At 49.0% G+C, this 24,850-nt stretch overlaps 2 protein-coding genes across 5 annotated transcripts in view; one reads left to right on the forward strand and one right to left on the reverse strand.

The window, feature by feature from the left end:
• The window catches only part of POLR1E (RNA polymerase I subunit E), a 278,376-nt gene extending 270,224 nt beyond the window's left edge, over nt 1-8,152 (reverse strand). Inside the window, exon 1 of the mRNA XM_069881087.1 lies at nt 8,147-8,152. Within this exon, the coding sequence (XP_069737188.1) occupies nt 8,147-8,152 (6 nt within the window). The remainder of the gene's footprint in view (nt 1-8,146) is intronic.
• The window catches only part of PAX5 (paired box 5), a 141,999-nt gene that overhangs the window by 48,261 nt on the left and 68,888 nt on the right, over nt 1-24,850 (forward strand). For 2 of the 4 annotated variants that reach the window (XM_069881096.1, XM_069881097.1), the window contains exons 6-7: nt 7,122-7,297; nt 21,123-21,179. In XM_069881096.1, the coding sequence (XP_069737197.1) occupies nt 7,122-7,297; nt 21,123-21,179 (233 nt within the window). The remainder of the gene's footprint in view (nt 1-7,121; nt 7,298-21,122; nt 21,180-24,850) is intronic. The other 2 variants (XM_069881098.1, XM_069881099.1) reach the window with 1 other exon arrangement.

Raw genomic sequence — 24,850 nt, forward strand, 5'->3', positions numbered from 1 at the left:
TCTCAGAAATGTATCAGCAAACATGTTTTTTTAACTTAGCTTAAATAAAATCAGTTTCTTGGTGAATATTTCTATAATCAGTTTTAGGCATATTTAGCAATTTCAAATATTCACCTGCTGTTTCAGAAAATGCCATGGGCACATATTTAACTGTAGAAGTAAGTTTAAAACCACAACATCACAATTTAAGAAATCCTTCAAGCTGATCTTGCCATTTGCTTAGGTTCCCAGAAAATACTTTTCTCTTAATTAACACAGATGTTGTATTTCTGGAGGGCAGCCATGCCACTTAGGCAGCTTTTGCGAGCCAGACTGTGTGTGGCACCTCTTCTCAGAGGTGGGACTGTTCTGTGCCTGACTCTTCCCACACTGCTCAGACTTGGGTCAGCTCTACGAAATCTTTGCTTGTCTGTAGTGTTACCACGATGTTGCCTTCAGATGGCCAAGTCAGGGTGGTTTCTTTAGAATCACAGAATCATGGAATGGTTTGAGTTGGAAGGGACCTCAAAGCCCATCTAGCTCCAACCCCCTGGCATGGGCAGGGACAACTCTCACTGGATCAGGGGATCAAAGCCCGGTCCAACTTGGTCTTGAACACCTCCAGGGATGGGGCAGCCACCACTGCTCTGGGCAACCTGGGCCAGGGCCTCCCCATCTTCATTGTGAAGAATTTCCTCCTTATGTCTAATCTAAATCTTTCCCCTTCCAATTTAATGCCATTCCCCCTCCTCCTATCACTCCAAGCCTTTGGAAAAAGCCCCTCCCCAGTTTTCCTGGAGCCCCCTCCTGTTATTGGAATCTCCTCTAAGGTCTCCTTGGAGCCTTCTCATTTCCAGACTGAACAATCCAAACTGTCTCAGCCCTTCCTTGTGTGGGAGGTGTTCCAGCCCTTGCATCATCTTTATAGCCTCCTCTGGACCTGTTCCAACAGTACCAGGTTCTTCTTATATTGGGGATTCCAGAACTGGACGCAGGACTCCAGGTGGGGTCCAGGTGAGGTCTCAGGAGAGCAGAGCAGAGGGGCAGAATCCCCTCCTTCGACTGGATAGCTATGCTTCTTTTGATGCAGCCCAGGACCCAGTAGGACTGGGCTGTGAGCGTGCATTGTGTGCTCATGTCGAGCTTCTCATCAGTCAGCATCGAGCTTCTCATCAGTCATCAGGGTAGCCTGGCTTTAGTTTTGAAACCACTGGTTGCTTTTCTAGGTAGGATGCAAACAGGGAAGGAGTTGTCCATGTGGCTCAGAGTGAGGAGTAGTTCCTTTCCTCTAGCAAGTGCCTGCCAGTAAACTGGGAACAGGGAAAGTGTCACTGGGACTGTCCATGTAGTAATGTACTCAATGTGGTGGGTCCTCCATGTGCAAAGTGCAAGCTGGATGATGCATGAAGTTGTGTGCACCTACAAGGTGATGGATTGCTGTCCAGAGTGGAGCTGGATACCCAGGAGGGATTTTCTTCAGATGGGAAGGCAGCTGGAGAAGGTCCAGCACCTGGTGGGTCTTGGTGCTGGCAGAGCAGGAGGCATGGGCTTTCCTCCGGGTTTGGATGCAGGAGTTTCTAGCACCTCTGGCCCCATGCTGAGAGGGAAGCACGTTACATCCGAGGTAGTTCAGAAAGTTGTGGTCTAACAGCACCATCTTGTCCCATCTCTGTAACCTGCTAGATAAAAGGGGTGAAATGTATCTGAGAGGAATGTCCTCTTTTGTGTTAAGGGGAGTATTGTATCTGTGCTCTTCATTAGCATTTCTGGAAAGATGCCATTGGACGGGGAACTAATTGTGTTGCAGAGTAGGTAGGTACACACGTAGTGCTACTGTCAACAAAACATAACCCTCCTAGGTGGCTGCATTGATTATATGAAAAATGTTTTTACCACTCCCTGGAGCCTATTTATAACCCAAAGTGTTTCAAACCTGCCAACAGTATTTTAATTATCGAAGATATTCTAGTGTATTCAAACAATGCATAATGCTAATGGTAATTATCTCACATTTATATAATGTCTAACAGCCAAATGCATCCCAAAGACCTTCCTGAACTTGCAGGTGCCATGTGCAGCGCGTAGGAAGTCCTTACTTCTGCAGTGGAAAGTAGCACTTGCCATTAGTCTGAGTTTGGGAAGCAAAGTGGAATGGGACAAGTTATCCCTTTGTTCACATGGTGTGCAGTGGCTCTGGGGGTGAGTCAGGTTTCATAGAATCATAGAATCCCTATGTTGGAAAAGACCTTTGAGATCATCAATTCCAACCATACCTGTCCAGTGTCATATTGCTAAGCACTGCATCTGCCTGTGTTTTAAACACCTCCAGGGATGGGGACTCCACTCCTTCCCTGGGCACCTCTGCCAGTGCTTCAGAACCCTTTCCCTGAAATGTTTCCTGTTGTACAATCTGAACCTTCCCTGGTGCAGCTTGAGGTTTGGGAGGTCCCCAGGTTCCTCTCAAGAAAGTGCTGGATCGTTAGGGCAGTGACATCCATCCTGGTGGTTCCAGCCCTGCCCTGTTCCTGCCCAGATCCCTCCCTGGCAACCCACACTGTGTGCATTGTTCCTCCACCTCAGTGCAGTCTGGCTGCACTGGGAGGCACGTCTCGGAGACCAATCTCATCTCAAATCCCTGGGATGGCACATGGAAACTGTGGCAAACAGAGAGATGTGGATGGTGTGAGGAGGCAGCCCTCACTGGTGCCTGCTGATGGGTTCCCAGCACCACCCCAAATCCTGATGCTTAGACCAGACCCCTCCAGATCCCCATCGCCGGCTCCATGTGATGTCATCCCCTGCTGTAGTGCTCAACACTGCAGCAAAGCACCTCATCTGTTGGAGCTCCACGGTCTCTGGCATGGGGTTTGCCTGCACATTTCCATTGCAGAGAGTGATCTCCTCCTCTTCTGCATGTTTCTTGGGATGCTGTGGTGGCAGTTGTCCAGGGTGCTCCTGGCTTTGCTGCCCCTCAGGGGAGTGGCAGCTATGGATGGATGTGGCTGAGCTGGCGCTGTGGGCACTTGAGGATGTCTCTGTCCATGCCAAACCCAAGCTGCCTGTCTGGATGCGGTTTCAATATGGAATGGGAGATGATGTGATTGAGAGCAGCCCTGACGAGACAGATTTGGGGTGTTGGTGGACAAAAAGCTGGATGTAAGTCAACAACGTGCACTCACAGTCCAGAAAGCCAGCCTAGGCTGCATCCAAAGCAGTGGGACCAGCAGGGCCAGGGAGGGGATTCTGCCCATCTGCTCTGCTCTGGTGAGACCCCATCTGGAGCCCTGCATTCAGTTCTGGAGTCCTCAGGACACAAAGGACATGGAACTGTTGGAGCGAGTCCAGAGGAGGCCATGGAGATGATGCAAGGGCTGGAGCACCTGTGCTATGAGGCCAGGCTGAGAGAGTTGTGGTTGTTCAGCCTGGAGTAGAGAAGGCTGCGGGGAGACCTTAGAGCAGCTTCCAGTACCTGAAGGGGCCTCCAGGAAAGTCAGGGAGGTACTTTTTAGAAAGGCATGGAGTAATAGGATGAGGGGGAATGGCTTTAAATCGCAGAGAGAGAGATTTAGGTGAAACATAAGGAGGAATTTCTTCAGGATGAGGGTGGTGAGGCCCTGGCCTAGGCTGCCCAGGGAAGTTGTAGTTGCTCCATCCCAGAAGGTGTTCAAGGCCAGGTTGGATGAGGCTTTGAGTCCCTGATCCAGTGGGAGGTGTCACTGCCCATGGCAGTGGATGGAACTGGATGCGCTTTGAGGTCCCTGACACCTCAAGCCGTCCTACAATTCTATGATGTTGTAATCCTGGATCAGGTGGGAACAGAGCTCACAGTGTGATGCTGCTGGTGCCCGTCCCTGGCCAAAGCTGACTCCACAGGCTTTGCCTTCGTCTGGCTTCTCTTTTACAACTTATTCAACCCCCAAATATTCGGAGTTGCCCTTGTAATGCATGTGGTGCTGGTGAAATGCGGTTTGCCTGCTCCGTATTTAAAAACGATAGAATCTTGTTCTACACCTGATCTCTGGGTGTATAAACAATGCACAATGCATTGCCAAGGACAGCTTCCAGGTCGTACCACGTCTTGGATCATTTCACTCCCTCTCATCACCCCCTTTAGATCAAAACTGCATAAAGCTTTAACTTTGATGCCAAATTGTGAATAACATTAGTTTAACCTGAAATTTAAAGCCAGCGTTTCCGTGCTCCAGAGACAGGGTCTCCCTGGCCTTTTGCTACCATGCAGCTAGCAACTGGAATTTTAATTTTATAAGCCATGGTTGACTAAACCCAGCACTAGGTCTATTAGATATTATTTGATTTAGAATAGTAAAAAAAAAATAATACAGATTTAAAGATACACTGCTCTCATATCCCTTTGTGTTTTCCACAGCTCTGTACACGTGCTTAGGCCTTCTGTTCAGGAGACGTTCAGATTTTTTTTTCTTGTGTGGAATAAACTGGTTCAGTTCTGGACTCCTCAGCACAGGAAGGATATGGAACTGTTGGACAGGACCAGAGGAGGCCATGGAGATGATCTGAGGGTGAAGCACCTCTGCTGTGAGGGCAGGCTGAGAGAGTTGGGGTTGTTCAGCCTGGAGAAGAGAAGGCTGTGGGGAGACTTTAGAGCAGCTTCCAGTACCTGAAGGAGCCTCAGCTGCAGGGAGAGGATAAGGGGAATGATTTTGACCTGAAAGAGTGGATATTGATAGGACATCTTAGGGAGAAACGTGCTCCTGTGAGGGTGGGGAGGCCCTGTCCCAGGTTGCCCAGAGCAGTGGTGGCTGCCCCAACCCTGGAGGTGTTCAAGGCCAGGTTGGATGGGGCTTGGAGCAACCAGATCCAGTGGGAGGTGTCCCTGCCCATGGCAGGGAGTGGAACTGGATAGTCTTTGAAGTCCCTTCCAAATGAAACCATTCTGTGATTCTGTGATACCGATCCTTCCACTTTACAAAAGCCAACTTTGTCTACTCTTGACTTAAGTTGCAGGATTTTGTATACAGACGTAAATGTAAAGTTTTTGTGACCCAGGTTGTTAAACTAGAACTCAGAAGGGAGTTTCCAGCATTAATTGCTAACATCATAGGCCTCTTCAGGGTGAGCAGTTTGTTACACAGAGTGACCTGGGCTGGAAAAGTATTTCTGTTTATGGGTACCCTTGTTTGAGAGACCTGTCTTAAAGCAGCCTGTTTTTCTGGATAGACAAAATTACTGTGAAATTCAGCTGTGCAGAAGGATGATCTCAAATCAATAGTCCTTTGTGAAAACTTCTGTCTGCTGGGCATCACCCATGTTACTGATGGCCAGCATACGTTGGGGGACAAACCCAGTGTCTGCAGCAGCCAGGTGGCTTTGCACTTTTCGCCTCTGATCCTTGCTGTCAAAAACACTTGCTGCAAAGTCTACTGGAGAAGGTTTGAGTGGTGGTGTTCCTCTGCAGACTGCTTGGACAGCAAGTCACTGCAACGTTCATGAGAATCTTGCTGTACAGATGCATTTGAATTCTGCTCCTCAAATCTACCTTGGCAGCAAGGTTCTATTTTTAAAACATTTCCTCCCTCTGTCTAGTGCGGTGTTGCCATCTGGAGAAGAAATCTGATATTTACTGTTGTTCTTGGAGTTCCACCTCCTGGAGTCCTGGGAATACTGCAGACCTCAGCTTTCAGTGTGTAAAAGATACATTTCCAGCACTGACAGCTGATGGAAAAGCAGAAAACCACTGTGAATCTGCAAAAAGCAAATTGAAACAAGCCCCTGCATTGCAAAAGTCTTTTCAAACTGCCAATCTAAACACTTCTCAAACTTGTCTCATGGCTTTCCAGCCATGGGCAGTTACTTATGACTTCTGCTAAAGACCTGCGTGAAAGGGAAGAGGGGAAAACGTGCCTTGGAACCCAAGCTTCCACTGTGCTACTAAGCTTAAGCCATACAAAGTGAAATTGCAGTGCAGAGGTGCTGTGCACCTGGAGAGAGCATCAGGTCAGGCTTTGCAGAGGGTGTTGTGGTCGTCACTCAGCCCAGGGACATCCAGCCTCAGTACAGCACCAGCAGTGCCTGTGTTTTGGAAGTTGTTTGCCAGCTGCTGCCAGTGGGAGGTGGTGATGGATGGAAAGTGCCTCCTTCTTGACAGGGATGCACCTTAGTGCAGAGCTGGGTGTGGGATGGAGCTGAGCAAGACTTGCAGGGACCACAGGAAGGCGGGAAAGCGTATGGGCAGTGGCAGAGGATCTGCTGGAGCTGACCCAGTTTGGCTGTGACTTAGCATCAGGTGGTCTGCTTAGAATCATAGAATGGTTTTGGTTGGAAGAGACATCAAAACCTGTGCAGCTGCAACCCCAGCCATGGGCAGGGACACCTCCCACTGGATCAGGGTCTCAATGCCCCATCCAACCTGGCCTTGAACACCTCCATGGATGGGGCAGCCTCCACTGCTCTGAGCAACCTGGGCCAAGGCCTCCCCATCCTCATCGGGAAGCATTTCTTCCTAATGTCCATATAAATATTCCCCCTTCCAATTCAAAGCCATTCCCCCTCATCCTGTTACTCCATGCCTTTGTAAAAAGCCCATCCCCAGCTTTTCTGGAGCCCCTTTCAGTACTGAAAGTTCACTATAAGCTCTCTGCAGAGCCTTCTCTTCTCCAGGCCAAACAACCCCAATTCTCTCAGCCTGTCCTCACAGCAGAGGTGCTCCAGCCCTCAGATCATCTTCGTGGCCTCCTCTGGAGCCATTCCAACAGTTCCATGTCCTTATATTGGGGATTTTAGAACTGGACACAGGATTCCAGGTGGGGTCTCACCCGAGCAGAGCATTTATTCTCCTGTGCCCTCCTGCATCCAGACCACAAATCAGACAGGTTCTCAGCTGGTGCGGTAAAAGTGGTGTGAGCAGAGATGTGACTGCTTTCTTTTGTCTTGCCTTTAAATTCTGTGTGAAATCATTGATGGTAAGGTGTGTTGAGGGTTGGCTGTAATGGAAGTCTGCTCAGAGCAGATTGATAATATGCATCATGCTCGTAGCCTTGTCTCAAAGAGTCATCATATATATATGCGGTATACTCATCTCTGCAAAGGATGAGAGGAGGCAGTCCTCTGTAGGTCTCATCACAGTAATGGCTAATTATTCTCTGTCTTTCTGTCCTCTTTGAAAGGGATTCAGGAATCTCCAGTACCAAATGGCCATTCTCTTCCGGGCAGAGATTTTCTTCGGAAACAGATGCGAGGAGACCTTTTCACTCAGCAGCAGCTAGAAGTGTTGGATCGAGTCTTCGAGAGGCAGCACTATTCTGACATTTTCACAACCACAGAGCCCATCAAACCAGAGCAGGTACTATTAGAAATGTTTGATGTTTTCTTGATATGCTTTCTACTGGTCTGTTTGCTGAATATCACTGAACAATTCCCAGCGGCTCAGTAGAAAAACATGGAGAAGGAGGTGTTGAATCAAGCTCTTCAGACAAGGGCATGCTAGACATAAGAGACTGAGCGTTAAAAAAGAAAGAAAACACTTGTTTTGTAAACATTAGCAAGTGTTTGGGTGTGAAATCACACCTGATCTAGACCAGTTACATCAAATGAGTCCTTGAAGAGCATCACAGCTTTTGATGCTTTTGTTAGATCAGAAGCAGGGTATGCAGGTGACAAGAAGACTTGCAAACTCTAGTGCCTAATTTTGGTTCATAGTTAACATGATTGTGCACACAAATTAGATTTTTTTTTGTGTCCACAAATGGCTTATTAGGCATGTAATTGGCCATTTGCTGAGAGAAACACCCAATTAGTATGTGAAGGTAAATTAGTTGCACCTACGGATTAGCTGTGTGTTTGAGAAGGACTTGGCACTAAATTTTTTTTGGGAAAGTTCCATTTTTGCAGGCGCAATACAGAGGCACATGTGGAAATGCATGAACTGTGTCTCTCTGTGTTCTTCTTCTTGGGCAGCAGCCTTTCATTTAGCTGCTGAGAGGGAGATAGGAATGAATACAGTGCTGTCAGCACCAATATCAGTCCAACTTGCTAGTTAATGATGTAATTGGCCATTAGTCTTTAGTGTTCTTAATATCAGACCTGCTTTTTTAGTGAGGTGATGAACTTTGCAAGCTGCAGAGAAACACTGATCCCCTTTGAAGGAACCTGTATGTTTGAGGGCCGCTGGAGATGTCACATGGCAGCCCACCACCATCGTCGCTCCAGTTTAGGGAATTTGTATAAATTTTTAGATAAATTAGCTTGCTCATGCTCAAAGTCTTATAGTAGAGTAGAAATTCCTCATGCCTTTAAGCAGACGTCTGTCATTCATTATTTCATTTGTAGAGCCCTTTGCTTTTCACCAGCTTCTGCTAGTTTTGTGGTTTCCCTGGTTTATATTTGCTAAGGAACTCTGCAGGTTTGAACTCAAGCTGGAGAAAGATGGTGAAGATGCTGAGGTCAATTTGATATTTTTGAACACTGGTTAAGAAAGCGGAACAAGCCGTTTCTGGAAGGTGAAGTGGCCTTCGCATACCACTAGATGGTGGTTATCCCATCTGAACACCAATGATACTGGAGAGGACAGGCACAGCGCCCGCTCCCACAGCTAGCCTTCTCAGTGCAGGTCCCTTAGAAGTGTGTGGTGTTAGATCTGCTCCTGTGAAACTTTTATACGCCAAAAAAGTCATTACAAAGAGAGCGGTGATGGAAGAGGATAATTTCTTTGTTCCTGTGAAGTCTCCTAGTCATGCAGAGCTGTAGCTCAAGGGAGTCAATCCAGCAGGGAAAGTTTATCTGCAATAAACTTCTGCTGGTTTAATAGGAGGCATGGAAGGATTAAATGAGGATGCTGCTGGAGTCTTGTCCTGGTTGTCAAATACAGGTCAAATATGGCATATTTGGCTGCTGATCGAGCAAGGATCTCACTGGATCCACCTAAGCAGCTGTGACTAGAATGGCTATGCTGCCAGAGAGTTAAGATTTGAGCTATGCCCCTATTAATTTGTTTAACAGGGTGCTCTCCTTCTGCTTTGGGAAGTCATCCTCCTGGTGAGAACTGTGATATGATGATGTTCAAAAGGCAGAACCGCATTACAGATGGAGGTTATAGTTTGCTTTTTTATAGGTTGGAGCATCGTCTTGTGCTCTTGGAAGGCTGGGCCATGGTAAGGGGCTCACTACTGTTTGGTGTTGGCTTCTGCCTTTTGGTGGTGTGTGAGCTATGGCTTTCAGCATGAACAGATGTGGCCTGTGTGATGAGCTCTGGTTCCTGAGGATGCAGAATGAACCACACTGCATACTGGAGTGGTCATGTTTTACCTCTTTGGTGAATCAAGTGAAGCTGTTGTGATAACTAACCAGAGCAGAGAAGCTGTCTCGGATAATTAGTAAGGCCAAAGAAATCAATGAGGAAGAAAATACTGATAACATTAAAGATGTAGCTTAGAAAACCAGACTTGTCCCTGCAATAGAGAGATGTGGGAAACCAGGACCTGTGTCCAGTACCTGGCTGTCCAGATTGCCACTGAGCCCAGCGCAGTGCATTAAAAGCTAGGTCAGCAGTGGATGTATGGAGTCATGAGGCATTTCTGTAGTTGAAAATAAGGAAAAAATCTCCTCCTCATAAAGCTGAGATGTGGGGAGAAGTGTAAGAGGAGCTGCTGACCCACTACTTGTCTGTTTTATTAGAAACCTGGTCCAGTAGCAGCCAGCTGAATATCACTGGTTTTATTGGGGCACACAGACTTGTTAACAATCCTGTGCTGTTTGCCTGAAGAGGGCTCCAGTTTTTGTATTGGAAGAACTGTGATGTCTAGACAGAGAAGTTAATTTTTCTCCTTGTTTTGTGGCTCCTCTCCTAGTGTTTCTCCTTGTTTGTGCACTGCAAACAGTCCCTGGGCCACAGTGAGCTGTGGTGTGGGTCCGTCCTGCACAGCAAAGCATTTGCAGCCTCAGCATGCTCAGTCCCCAGCTGAAGGCTCCTGCTGCCTAAAGTCCTCTTGATCTGTTTTATGGACAAAACCTGGGCTTGGCTGATGAGAAGTTTGCATGTAGGTAGGCATGTTGATGGACAGTGTGGGAGTGCTTGCTCCCTGCTGCCACAGCCTTTACTTTGAGTGCTTCCAGTCCATTTCCTTTACTTTTCTATACATAATGCTTCCTGCAGTTCACCTGTATGAAATGGAGACTCATGAGTTATTTCTCACCTCAAAATACATTCTTCTCTTGACAAGCATCACCTGAGTTTTCACATCTGCTGTATGCTGTGGCTTCTACACAGAGAACTGCAGGGAATGGACAGTTGTCTTTGGGGAAGGGCTTATACAGTGCTGAGAGAGGAGGCAACCACTGCACAATGACAGGAATATAAAATATCAGGCAGTCTTTTGCTGAGGAACAGTGCCCGTTGCATGCACTGGGTGAGGCAAAGGTCCCGACCTGGGTTTGTGTGATTAAAGACTGAGTGCATCAGGGGCAGAAGCAAGGGATCTCCCATCACGGTGGGTTCCCAACACAACAGTGCCCATCACCTGCGCTGGGTGAGGCAGGGATCCCACTGTGGGTTCATGTAATCAAGGATTCTGTGCATGGTGGGTAGGTGCAAGGCATCTGCCATCAAGTGCCTCATCGTGCTGGCTGCTGCCTGGTGGTAGCAGCTGTGCGCTCTGCAGCATGGGGATGTGATACCTGCACGTGTAGAGTGTGAGAAATGCTCAGTGGCTGGTGAGTTCCAGCAGCTGGGATCTGGGAAGCCTGAGACTGAGGGCTGACTGTGCAAGTGGTGCCGTGTCCTCTTGTGTCTGTATGTTAAAGGGGAGTAAGCAAGGCGTGAAGGCAGTGCTCTAGAAGCACCCTGGCCCACCTCCCCCTGACACAAACCTTTTATAAACATGAATTCATTTACAAAATAATGCTTTTTCCTCACGTTTGTGCCCTTTTGTTATTTTTTTTTTGCAAAAAGCCGGTGATTGATTTGCACTGTCTGCAAATGTTCATGGAAACCTGATTTCATGTAGTCCTGGGCATGGATTTTGAAATGCACACAGTGATGTGTTTGCAACACCACTGTTGCACTGCTGTTCTGCACCATGCAGCATGCTCAGCAGCTGGGACAGAACCCATGTCTTCAATGTCACGTGATGCTCAGGCCTCAGAGAGGGAGAATCCTCACAGCATCTGCCTCCTGCACTGGCAGGCATTCCTGCTTTCTTCTCAGAGCCTGTTGCTGTGTTTTGTGGCTGGATCCTGCTGCTCCCTGGTCTGTCGGCTCCACTGTGTAGACCCCCTGCCCACCAGGAAAGCTGTTTGTGTTGCTGGCACGGCTGACATCCAAACTTCCCTAGGAGAAAAACTGTATGGACACAAGGAGCGGCTTTTCCCTGCCTGCCCTGAGTTCTGTTGTGCAGCTCCATCCATGGCAACCTACCGTACCCCCATGTGGCTCCTGTTCACGGTCACTGCACCAATAATTCAGACTGTATCCAGAGCTGGCACTCACATAGTGTCGTTCTTACGCATAAAGCTGTACAAAGTGTTGTAATTTTCCAGTGCCTGGTCCATTTGGAGCATCCAGCTGGAGAAGCTGGAGGTGCTGGCTGTACTCAGCAAACCTCTCTGCATGGCTGTGAGTCTGATTGTCGTCTGGTAGAGTCTCATGATTCCAGCCAGAAGGATGGAGGAGCTCTCACCAGCTCCTTGGAGAAGCTGTCCTGCTCTGGTTAACCCTGTGGCATCAGTCATGTGAACCACTGACTCAGATGCATTCGTCAGTAAAAGCATGGATGGGAGATGCTCCTGGAGATCATGACCTGGAAAACAACCATGAGCTGGGTGCTTCAGTCACAACAGGCTGGTTGGGTGCAGAGGAACAAGCTTAGGGCTTACTGACTGATGTGCTTTTGGTGGCTGAGAGAGTGGAATTAGTGCCTCTGCAGGAAACACCGGCATGAAAGATGCACAGTGGGATCAGCTCCATGGGAAGGACAGCGCATTATTATTATTTTTTCTTTAATAAAGAAGAGCACTCTCTGTGCTGGATTTCTGTCCACAATGGGAATGGATTCTCTTGTGTTTTCAGCTCCATGCATGGGTCCAATCGAATACTCATTGAAGCCAGGAGGAATATTTCTATTGACTTCAATAGACTTTAGATCAGGGCCATAATGAGGCATAACATGATGTGACCAGATTCAACACTATGTAGGTCACTGACTCAGAAGAGAACTGCTTGCTGCTAATCACAGATAATTCCCAGGCCCTCGTAGATACTTTCCCATTGCTTTTAGCTAGGACTAAACTGAATATTGGGTTTTGGATAAAGTGTAGATATTATGGGCTTAGGTTGAAACCAGTAACCTGGCAAACGTATAAAAATACAAGTGTTTGTGATATGTGGAGCAGGTTAAGTCTGGATCTGGAGATAAGCATAGGCGGATGAAATCTGGATAACTCAGGAACCCCCTCAAATTGTCAATAAATTGAAAAAACAGGAAAAATTGCAGTTACAAATGACTTGCTTTCTGTTTCAGAAAGAGCTGTGGTGAAGGACTTTGATCTGACCAAGAGAGAGGCATAAGCCCTGTTGAAAATCTTCAGGTTTTGTTTTCTGTCCAAGTACACACAGGCTTTGGAAGAGGAATCTCTTTTTATTTCCACAATGAGGAGCTGTGTTGTATGGTGTATTTGCAGGAATGCACCTGCTCCTTACAATACTGGGATTTAATCTTCAGGAATAACAGGGAACGTCCAAGGTAAAGCCAGAAGATGTGACCCATCTGTGTGTGTTAGTGTGGCTCACCCATTCCCAAAGTGTTGGAGAAGTAGAAGGAGGGAGTGAAGTGCAGGTCTTTACGCTTAGCCCTGGTCCCTGGAGGGTGAATAATGATTTTTTTTTTCCTGAAGAACGCTACCTTTGGGTGGACAGAGGCTGCTGAGGGCCCTGAGATCTGCAGTGATAAATGTAGAGCTAATATTTGCTTGTGTTTTCCCAAAACTTTATGTTGTCCATGTCAGTAACTTGTGGCTGTGTTTGAATGTTCAGAGTAAAATCTTTTCTTGATCTGTCACCTGCAGAAGTGATTTGAGCAAGTTCTTACCCCTGGCTTGTGTGACACTTGGAGGAAATGAAGAGCATGGGGAAAAGGAAAATGAAGCCTCTTGATGCCTTATGGTCTCAAGATGCCCCAGGGGAGGTTTAGGTTTGACATCCAGAGGAATTTCTTTACTGTAGGGTTCTCAGGCTTGGGCTGAGGCTGCCCAGGGAGGTGGCTGAGTCCCCATCCCTGGAGGGGTTTAGAAGCTGAGTAGATGTCGTACTTGAGGGCATGGTCTGGTGGTGGACTTAGCAAGGATGGATCAATGTTTGGACTTGCTGATCTTAAAGGTCTTTTCCAACCAAACCCATTCTATGATTCCGTGAAGCAAGAACAAACAGCTCAACAAATGGGCACAAATGCTAACGCTGGAAAGAAAAGGGTAAAAAGACAAAGGAAAAGGGAAAGTGAAGTTCAGGATCAGCCTGCCAGCTCTGTACATGCCTCCAGCAGAGAACGGCCAGGGTCAGTGGCTGGGTGGGCTGGGCTTATGCTGGTGTGAGCGCTGGCACTGGCTGAGGGGTAGCAAGCAGGTGCTGCCTGCTTGTGGGATGCAGGGCCTCCCCTGCTCTGCTGACAAAAATGAGCAGGGGAGGGAGAGCAGCAGCGAGCAAGGCCAGCTCTATGCTTTTTTATGGCTGAGCCTCTTCCAGCTGAAACCTTCTCTGATCCAGTCTGAGGCTTTATTGGATCTAGGGGAAAAAAAAACAGCTCTAAAATCCAGCCTAAGAGAGCACATCAGGAGAGGAAAAACCTTCCCATATTTACTCTCGGTAGACTATTAAACAACACCAGGCTATTAATTTGGCTTTTGAGTCTTCACTAAAGCCCATAAAAGCGCACAGTTGTCAAATGGAGTTCATTTTAATTTCCTTTCAATCACAGTAAATTATTCAGGTGATAAATCAGCTGGGGCAGCCTCCTGGCTGTAATAGAAACCCTAATTCCTGGCTAATTATCCAGCCCATTGCTGCCAGCAGATCAATACCCCTGCCGAATGGAAAGGGCGCGGGGTCTGGGCAGGCAGGGCGGCCGAGGGACAGCAGCTGGGAGCAGGGGCACCCATGACCCCATCCTTGTGGGAGCTGTGAGGGCCAAAGCTGTGCAGCACTGCCTCCTTCCCACACCCTCTGTAAGGGAATGCATTCCCTTCCAGCCACTGGCCGCCTGCTTTCACCAAGCTCCGGGTGTGGTAGGAGATGGAGCCTGCCAGGGTGACCCTGTGATGCTCCTGACACTCAGTGGGGTACAACACTTCTCTTTGCTGTGGTTGGTTCTGTTGGTTCATAGAATCACAGAATTGTTGGGGTTGGAAGGGATCTCAAAGCCCATCCAGTTCCACCCCTTGCCATGGGACAGCAGGGACACCTCCCACTGGATCAGGGGCTCAAAGCCCCATCCAACCTGGCCTTGAACACCCCCAGGGATGGGACAGCCACCACTGCTCTGGGCAACCTGGGCCAGGCCTTCACTGCCCTCACTGTGAAGAATTTCCTACTTATGTCTAATCTAAATCTTCCCCCTTCCAATTTAAAACCATTTCCCCTCATCCTATTACTTCAGGCCGCTGGAGAAAGTCTCTCCTCAGCTTTCCTGGAGCTCCTTTCAGTACTGGAAGCTCCTCTAAGGTCTCCCCACAGTCTCCTCTTCTCCAGCCTGAACGACCCCAGCTTTATCAGCAGAGGTGCTCCAGCCCTTGCATCATCTCTGGACCTGTTCCCACAGTTCTGTATCTTGCTTATGTTGGGGATTCCAGAACTGGAAACAGGACTCCAGGTAGGGTCTCAGGAGAGCAGAGCAGAGGGGCAGAATCCCGTCTCTCCCTTCAGGTGCAGCCCAGGACATGGTTTGTTTCTGGGCTGTGAGCACATGTTGCCGGCTCATGTCCAGCTTCTCATCCCCCAACACACAAAGTCATTCTCTGCAGGAATTCCCTGAGTTTGGGACTTTGCTGCTGTAAGCCATGATGAGGTGCTTGGGTGGTGTAGGGAGTTGTCCCTGCTTGCATCCCAGGGAGCATGTGCTGCTGCCCATCTCTGCCATCAGAGCCTGGGAGCATGCCCTTTGAGGGGGTCAGAGGCTGCTCATAAGGAGATCTTGGGCCTGTGGTATTTTTTTTTCTTGCCAAATAGCACCTTTCATAAATAGTAAAATCTAAAAAGGTGTGAAAGAGGCTGGAGAGGACCAGTGCTCAGCCATAACACTGCAGGGAAGGAGCAGCTGCTCTTTGGAGACAGCACTTGGAAGCTGCCCTGTCTTCCTGTATGAGGTGGTTGCTCAAGAGCTGCTTGGTGCACAAAGTGCTTCAAGCCCTGAGATGCTGCTACCAGCAACAGCCTCAGGTCCTCGAGGAGTAATCAGCTCCCAGAGAAATGACAATTTACTCTACAGCAGTGTTGGGTAGAGCTCCTCTGTCTGCCAGGACCCCTGGGTGCTTCAGGGCACTCAGGGCTCTGAACTGCCCTTGGCTCCTGGAGGCTGAGTCTTTAACATGTGCGGCTTGGTGGAGGATCCCTATTCCTGTTCTCCATCACCACGAGTGTCACTTGTTTACATTGCAGTGGTACTGGGAGAACAGAAGAGGCAGCCCAGGGCCATGAGCTCTACAGATTGGCTCTCTAGGAAAGGGCAATGTCTAGCATGGCCTTGCTGTCTGGATGGAGGAGGAAAGTGGTGGCTGGGAAGAAGAAAGCAGTTTCAGCACAGGTCAAGCTGGATCAGCCGTAAGCAGTGACTCATCTCTAGTGCCATGGAGAGGATGAAGCCTCCTTGGGATAGTCTTTTTTCTGAGCTGAGCCCTCCATACTCCCATGTCTCTGCTGGGGTAGGGGGGCAGCAATGTGTATATGCACCACCTTCTCCTTTGGCTCTGCTCTGTTTTAGGCTGAAGGAGAAAAGAAACCTGCCATGGTGTTTCTCCCTGCTGAATATCAACTTTTATGAGTAGAAAGCCTTTCAGAAAAGCAGCAGAAAGCATAGCTCCTTGGGCCAACACTTCCCACTTCATAAAATAAGAGAGTGATTTGAGTTGGAAAGGACCTCAAAGCCCATCCAGTTCCACCCCCTGACACAGGCAGGGACATCTCCCACTGGATGAGGGGCTCAAAGCCCCATCCAATGTGACCTGGAACACCTCCAGAGATGGAGCAGCCACTTCTCTTGGCAACCAACAACTCACAGGTCATTCTCTGCCAGGCACCTTTCCAATCACTCTTCCCCAAGCCTGGAGCTGCATGGGGTTGTTGTGTCTCTAGTGCAGGACCCAGCACCTGACCTGGTTGGATCTCATTCCGTTGACTGCAGCCCATGGATCCAGCCTGTCCATGTTCTTCTGGAGAACTTCCTTGCCCTCCAGCAGATCCACAGTTCCTCCTGGTTTAGTGTCATCCACAAACTTGCTAAGTGTGCACTTGATTACCTCATCGAGATCATTGATAAAGACATTGAACAGAACTAGACCTTGCACCAGCCCCTGGGGAGAGGAAGGAACTGTAGAAGATAAATGTGTGATGATACAACTTGCAAATCTTGTCCAAAGCAGAGGTTGGCTCTTGCTATCATAGTGCTGTCTCTGTTCACCCAGGCACTTTTTGTGAACCTGGTGAAGCTGAGATGTGGAAAACCACCTCAGTTCAACAAGACGTGTGTGTCCATTCCACTCCCTTGAGTTGGCCTTGTTGTGAGTTTCTATGGAGACTTCTGCTTACGAACCAGTAGAACAGTTCACTGGCCTCCTCTGCCCTGGCTGAGTAACTGGGATTTCAACGGTTGGCGGAGGGCTTGGTTGGAAAACACCTGCAAGTGCCTATAATCCTGATTTCTTCCCAGCAACCCTCCCAGGAGAGGTTCAAGGACAGTGAGTGCTAGGGACAACCTGGACGAGATGGGCTATGAGGCTGGGAAAGGGTTTGGAGAACAAATCTTGCAAGGAGCAGCTGAGGGACCTGATTGATGTTCAGTCTGGAGAAGGAGAGGCTGAGGGGAGACTCATTGTTCTCCACAACTACCCAGAGGGAGGTTGTGGTGAGGTGGGTGCTGGTTTCTTCTCCCAAGGAACAAGCAATAGGACGAGAGGAAATGGCCTCAAGTTGTGTCAGGGAAGGTTTAAATTGGATATTGGGAAAAATGTGTTTCCTGACAGAGTGGTGAAGCCCTGGCAGAGGTTGCCCAGGGCAGGGGTGGAGTCCCCGTTCCTGGCGAGGTTCAAAAAGCGTGTGGTCATGACACTTCAGGACGCGGTTTAGTGGGCATGTTGGCATTGCATTGATGGTTGGACTGGATGAGCTTAGAGGTCTCTTCCAACCTTAACCATTCTATGATTTTATGATTCGCAGATGTTGGGGTCTGTTTTCCCCCTGTGCACATGCCCAGACACTGCACACGCTCCTCAAACCTTGCTTTTTCTTGGTCTACTAGCTCTGTCTAATAATAATAATAAAGGAAAAAGGGACAATTCTGGCATCAAGCGCAGGCTGTGCTCTGCGCTGTGGTTCAGTGGGGTGTTGTTAGCGGTGCGTGTGTGTACGTGCATGTGCGCAGGGGTGATTTACTAGCCTATGCGATGCCACATGTCTTTGAAATTACAGTGCCCATTTCCTGCTGAAATAATTTCTGCAAAGAGAGGCTCCTATTACAGCAAGAGGAGCGTGGACGTCATGATTTATTATTATTTATGGTCCCAGGGCCTTGTTTATGCACGATGGGTTAGGTGCTCAGGATAGAAATGCCATTATGCAAATGACATTGAATGTCCTTACTGAGCCTAAATAATTTTTGTGTTGGACGATTAAACCTCATCTGTTATTGATATGGGCTGCAGTCGGGCTATTAAAGAGTCCCAACAGTACTTACTCCCAGTAATGGGAAAATTGAGAGGAAGAGGCTAAACAATTGCCTCAAGTGTGCTGTGATTGTCTGGTAGGAGTGGAACATAACGAACCCCCTGAATGGAAATCGTGTTTACTACTTAGGGATAAATAAAAAGGGAGAACATGCAATAAATTACGCTTTGTGATGTGAATCGGCATACCGGAGGATTTGCATACTTTCAATCTATTTATTTAAATATTTCATTTTTCCTTTTTTTTTTGGTGTGGGTGTGTGTGGGTGTGTGTAGGGGGTGGGATGTGGATACAGGGAGCCACCAAGAAGGATTCCCGCAAGTCAGGCAGCTGGGGAGAGCCGTCCTCCTCGGGAGCTGTGCCACTGCTGCGCCATCCGCTTTGACACAGCTGTGCGGTCACATTTTGATCAGTGTTGATAGCTTATGAATTCCAAAATTGACAAAATTTACAGAAAAATGAGGATAATCCATCTTCCTTAGCAGCCTGTCAGGAGCTGGCTATACTTCATAATCTTCAATTACAGATGCTATTTTCAGACATTTACATGCAGATATTAGGACAAAATGAAAATGAGAAACAAAGAGCGAATGGAAACGCAGCTATTTATATGTATAAAAGAAAAACAACAGGTAAATTCTAGGCATTTAGATTGGGTTTGGGGGTCCCTTTGGAAAATCTGAGAATGGCTGCATCCGCTTATGGGTCGCGGCGTGGAAATGTAAGACATAGCATGTTGTTTCACACATGCAGATAATCTGAAGATTGGGTCAAAACCAGGTCAGTTATTCTGAAGTATGAGGGTAAATGTGTTCATGGAAGGGTGCACTAGCTAATTCCCACTGTCTTCAGAGGGGTCTCCGGGGAAGTGCACGATCCTAATTGGATTTGGGCTAAAAGGAAGCACAGCTGTTAATTTTTTAAGAACATAGATGTTTTGTGACAGGGACACCCAGAAATTCTCCATTTAAACAAAGGGGAAAAGGTTGTGCTGCTGAAATCAAACATCCCAGGGAGGTGGTTGAGTCTCCATCCCTGGAGGGGTTTAAAAAGCAGGCAGATGAAGTGCTTAGGGACATGATTTAGTGGCGGACAGGTACAGTTGGAATTGATGATCTCAAAGGTCCTTTCCAACCTAGCGGTTCTACATCACCGAAAACAAAGAGAAACTGAGGTTTGTCCCCAGTTAGCTGTAGCAGTGGCTTTTAATCCCAAGCAGAATTGCTTTTGGTGGCTGCAGTGGGTAGCGCAGGGGATGTGATCTAATTATGACATGGAGGGGTGGCTGGCGGGCAGCAGCGGCAAGGCTTTGATAGATAGGCTTCCGGTTGCCTTTCCTGTCTGAGTTGGAGGCAGCTGAGGACGAGGACACTGGGATGTATTTTCCATTCCCATAAAATTCCAGGCAGAGTGGCACCAGTGCCTGTGCAGCTGCGAGTGGCGCTGGGTTTCTGAAAACCTGGGGAGATTAATTAGAGCTGCTTTGGGTTAAGCTCTCCAAACCATGTCTGATGTTACAAATTTCTCCCCTTTGTCAGGCTGAGGTGAGGGTTTCCTTGGACAGACGGCCTGGCATATGCCACTGCTGCCTTTATTTATTAATTTTAAGGTGTTATGATGTGATGACCTGGGGATGTGAGGCACGAGGTCAGGCTCGCTGCTGCCGTCGGGGGCAAGCAGGGGGTTTGGTGGTCACGAGCTGGGGAACAGTGCTGCGCCTTTCAAAGACCTCTGATTAACATCTGGTTTAAATGAGGAGAATCATTGAATCCTGGAATGGTTTGGGCTGAAAGGGACCTCAAAGCCCATCCAGTTCCACCCACTGCCATGGGCAGGGACACCTCCCACTGGATCAGGGGCTCCAAGACACATCCAGCCTGGCCTTGAACACCTCCAGGCATGGGGCAGCCACCACTGCTCTGGGCAACCTGGGCCAGGGCCTCCCCACCCTCACAGGGAAATATTTCTCCCTAAGATCTCATCTCAGTGTCCCCATTGTCAGCTGAAAACTGTTACCCTTCGTCCTGTCCCTGCAATCCCTGATCAAGAGCCCCTGCCCAACTTCCCTGGAGCCCCTTTGAGCTCTGGAGGCTGCTCTAAGGTTTCTCTTGAGCCTTCTCTTCTCCAGGCTAGGAAGCGCTGGTTTATGGTGTGGAAGGCACTGTGTATGCCATGTTTGTTGTGAGAGATGCCAGCTTGTGGTCCGTGCAGAGGCAGACGAAGTCTTCCAGTCCCCTGGCTGGTGCGATGCTCTGATGGTCCAAGCCCCTGGCGTTCTGCTGTTGCATCCTGAGCAGCACTGTGTGCTGGGCAGCCATGGGCAGCCATGCCAGCAGCAGGAGGGCATTAAGGCCTCATTTTGTGCCTGCCTGCTGCTTTGCAGGTGTGATTTGGAAAATGGAGCAGATGCCAAAAGCAACATGTGAGAGTCCCGGTGGGCACCAGCTGGCTCCTTTTGGCAGCTGCTTGCCCTGCACAGCAGGCACCTCTTTTCTGTCTTTGCTTGGTGCTGTCTCTCTTGAGGGGTGCAGGGTCTGTCCCTGAAAAACATGAGGCAGGAAGGGGGTGCATTTGTCACCTGGGTCTTCCCTGTAGGTGGAACCTTCCTGAGTTCCCCAGGCTGGCACCCCAGAACCAGGCTGTTTCAGGGAGCAGTCTTGTCCCCACTTTGGAATGAAGCACCAGGTAAACCTCAAAGAGAAAACTGTCATACATGTAGGGTGGGTTAACCTTTTGGTGGGTTATGCTTGGGGTTCTTTGCTAGGAAAAGCAGAGAATGAAGCTAGTGAGGGGCTGCCTCACCACTTCACTGTGGTACAAGAGGAAAGGGCAGAGATTACCTCAGTACCTGAGTGGTTTGAGAATGGTACCGAAAGCCTTTTCTTCCCTGCGTCTTCCCATCACCTTCCATGTTCCCAGCGGCAATATTTAGAAATACAGTTTTTGGAGGTGGATGTGAAACTTCTCCCAGTGCAGAAACCTCCCCGTTTGCGCTCTGCAGTAAAGGTTGGCAGGGGATGGATGGTGCAGACCCTGCTGCCCATGGGTGTGGGAAGACCACCCTTCTCCTCCACAACCCACCCTCCTGCCAGGTGCCCAGGTCCCGTCTGCCTGAGCCAAGTGGGTTGGGGCAGAGGGAGCATAGGAGATCCCACCTTGCCCCTTCTTTTTGGTTTGTCCCTCTTGGTCTCTCCTTTTATATATTCTTCGTTTTACATGTCTGTGTTTTCTCTCCTCCATGCTATGGCAGTGGTGCTCCATGCTGATGAGACAGTGCGTGGTACAACCGCAGGCAGTCATTTTTCAGGTAATTTCTAGGGTACTGAACACCCGACTCTTGCTTTTTCATGTACCGAGCAGCAGGTCGGGCTTCCCGCTGTGTGGGGAGGGAGCCCTGGCTGTTCCCAGCCACCCTGGACTGCTCCTCAGTGGTGGCTCCAGTGGAGGAATCAGACCTGAGACCCCTCCTGCTGCCTGTCCTAGTGGGTGGAGAGGCTCCTGGGGAGGCACAGCAGGAGGTTGTCGATGGACACTGAGATGAGGGGCTGCTCCACAACTGCTTCTTCCCCTTGGGGTTTCCTCTCCTCTCTGGACAGTTCATCTGGAAGGATGGTCTCTGGCTGGGGTGAGTGGGAAGAGAGGACACTGCTGTGCCTCTCGAGAGTGGGTGAATGCTCAGCTCTGCACCACAGCATCAGCAAAGCTTAATGCTTCTTCTGGGGGTGCTGTGGTCCTCCAGCCCTTATGCAGGGGTGAGAAGGGATGCAGAGAGTGCCTGCTGATCAGTCTGGGGGTGGACGCTTTTCTGCTCTCCTCCCTATGTGTTAGGGGTCAGAAGATGCCTTCTACAAGCCCTCTTCTCCCTGCACCTCACCATTGGCAGTGGCCCATTCCCTTCTCTCCCCACAGCCAAGCACCACCCATAGCCTGGTGCAGTCTCAGCTGTGCAGCAGTTCCCTGCCCCTGTGCCAGTCCTGGACGTGTCCACTGCTCGGCAGTGGGTGCTGTTACAACAGTGGTGGGTGCGACACAGGGATTCACTCCTCTGCTGGGACCGTGCAAGAAGGTGGGGGGTCAGCAGTTGCTGGGGCTGCCCCTTGGCCAGGATTGCTTTGCCTGGGTGCTGGGCACAGTGACGGTGGTCGGTGCGTGGTCCATGTGGCCGCTGGTCGCTGGTGGCTCTGAGGAGGGATGTGGGCACAGATTTGCCTTGAGAACCAGGAAGCAGCTGCAAAATTCCTGAAAATCCCGCTATTCTGACCCCTGGAAAAGTTCCTGCCCTGTTACAAAAAAGGTACAGCTCCTCTCTGCAGTGGGCTATGAGGACCAAAAGTGGGGAGGTACTCCAATTCTCTATTTCTCACTCCTCCATCTCCTGGAGCCTTGGTGCTCAGCTGCAGGCTCCTCTTCCATGCCGTGCTGGGCTGCCATGATGCTTCCAGTCTTTCTGGTCTGCAGAAGCGGTCCCGTGGTTTGAGTTCATGCTGCTGCAGGTAGGCAAGGTGGGGCAGCATTGCCCACAGGTGGGCTGTGCTGGTGTGCTTTGGTCTGTCTCCTCGTGGGGGAGTGGCATGGATGAGCAGGGGTTACGACTGTCCTGGCCCCTGGTAGGATGTGCTGCACCCTGGTAGCTGCTGGCTTCCAACACTTCGACTGGCCAGTCCCTCTGAGACCAAAAAATCCAAGCTCATTTTTCATTAAGTGGTGCTCTAAGATCATTTCAGTGAAGAGGCAAGACCCGGTCCTGTGTCCTCCTAGGTCAGGTCTGACGTACGCAAGCTGTGGTGCTCTGACATCTGTCTGGGGTTTGCAAGGTGGGGCTTGGACTGGTCCCATTTGGTTTTGTGTCACTCTTGGCTGTAGGGCTTGGACGTGCACCCTGTGCCCCAGCCTGCATGTGACCCAGTGTGTGGCACCACTGCTTGTTTTCTGCCATGCTACAAGAGGACACAAGCCCCTTCATAAGCTGGAAACCACATTCAGACACTGCTGATGGGGAGAAGTGGGTTGTTGTGCCATGGGGTGATACAGAGATTTTCCAGTCTGGATATGGCGTGGTTATGGCTTTCTTAGAGCAACTGGAGTGGAATGAAGCATCTATCCCCAGGGAATGGTGTACGCTCTTCTCCAGCCATCAGAAATGTCAAACGACAGTGCACGAGGGCAGTTTTTTCCTCTGCTGTGCTGCTGGCCCGTCCCACACTGCTTGCGCATCACTGGCTGCCTGGGATGACTCTGCAGGACTGCAGCTGTGTTGCTGCTCCTCTGGTATCTTGTTGGTGATGCCACCATATGTGCACATACATACCCAGCATGGGGTAGGATGTAGGATAACGTGGGGTGATGTGGGAAGGATAAAATATATGCTTTGGGATGTGGAATGAGAAGCAGTAGCTTTAGTTGCACTTGTAGAGAGGAGAAAGGCTTGAATCATAGCTGGCACCCTGTGCAGAGAGGGATAGTCCAAGGGTTGTCTGCCCCACAGTGCAGAAGAGGAGCTGAAGCAGAGGTCTGGGTGTGTGCATCTTTGAGACTGTGGTGGTGACAAAAAGGGCGGACACAGGAAACATGTGGGAAGACACAGGAAACATGAGGACACGGGAAACATGAGGGCACAGAGGTTGTTGACGAAGGAATAAGCTGGAAGGACTGAGGAATAGGACAAGTCTCATGCCAAGGTTAGTTACAAGCATAGGAGAAGGGTCTTTGCTGAGAAACCTTTGCTCCAGAGGACCCTGCAGTGCTGTTTTGTGGCAGGGTGAAGGGACAGGGTGACCAGCAGCTGGTCACTGGTAAAAACTATTTGACACACTCATCTGCAAGAGGTTTGTATGTGGGATCCTTCAAGGTGGCAGGGTGTACTTGTGCCTTAGGCAGGTCGCATCTGCAGAATGTGTGGAACCGCTGGGTTCTTTCTCCCATGCTACAAGAGGACACAACCCCTTTGGTAAGCTGGAAACCACATCCACACTCTGCCGGTGGGGAGGAGTGGATTGGCATGCCATGGGGTGATACAGAGATTTGTAGCATCGAATAACACAAAACTGCTAATACAGGTTTATTCATCTACGTTAACTTCAGTTTGAGTGAGAACTGAGCAAGAGAGACACAAACAGAAGTATCTGACCCAAAGTGTGGAGCTCCTGGCAAATAGCAGACTGAGTGCAGGGTTCTTGGATGCTTACAAGAAGCTTGGAAAGGAGGGAGAAAGACTTGTTTACTCAAAACAGCTTTTCTTTCCTTGAAAAAAAAATGAACTTTTTAAATTGGTGGCTTCAAAGACTGACAGGGTCCTGGGTTTCCCTAAATTACTTCAGCTCTGGACAGCGTCTGCATTGACTTAGTTCACAGAAGTACGGCAGGGATCAGCCTCACAGTTGTTGTCGTTCAGTTCGTTTATTCCTGTTGCTGTTCTTCACTTAAAGCCATCTCTGGTCACCGTGGGCATGATTACAATCTCACAAATAGGAGATTAAAACTTAAAAGTGCAAATAGCAGCAGGAAAGGGAGAACTTTGAAAGGGGACTTCTCCAGTTTTTTGTGAATGATCCTGACAATAAGAAATCATGGAAAAAGGCAAAAGAAGAGAAGTTTTCTGTCAAGTAAATGGGATTCCTTCTGGTTGTATATATTGGCCTCACCTGCTATGTGGACTTTTACAGGGTTATAAGACAGATGCAATTTGATTTCTGAGGGTTTGTGTTCGTTTACCATAGTTTTGATCAACAAGATCAAAAAAATCCCATGACATGAGAGAGCGTCCTTACAACAGTCCTGTGATTTGGTTTTACATTATTTAATTTATTAATTTATTTGCATTATCTGTAGCAACTATTTGCTACAGATCCATCCACTAAGCAAGTACTTTTATTCATGTGTGATGAGGAAATGCGGCATTCCCAACAAAAGAGGGGAAGCAGGACACCCTGTTCCCACATGCTCATTGGTGTGCATCTCTTCAAGTAAAACCACTGAAAT

This window comes from Phaenicophaeus curvirostris, chromosome Z, assembly GCF_032191515.1.
Source record: "Phaenicophaeus curvirostris isolate KB17595 chromosome Z, BPBGC_Pcur_1.0, whole genome shotgun sequence".
Classification (NCBI taxonomy): domain Eukaryota; kingdom Metazoa; phylum Chordata; class Aves; order Cuculiformes; family Cuculidae; genus Phaenicophaeus; species Phaenicophaeus curvirostris.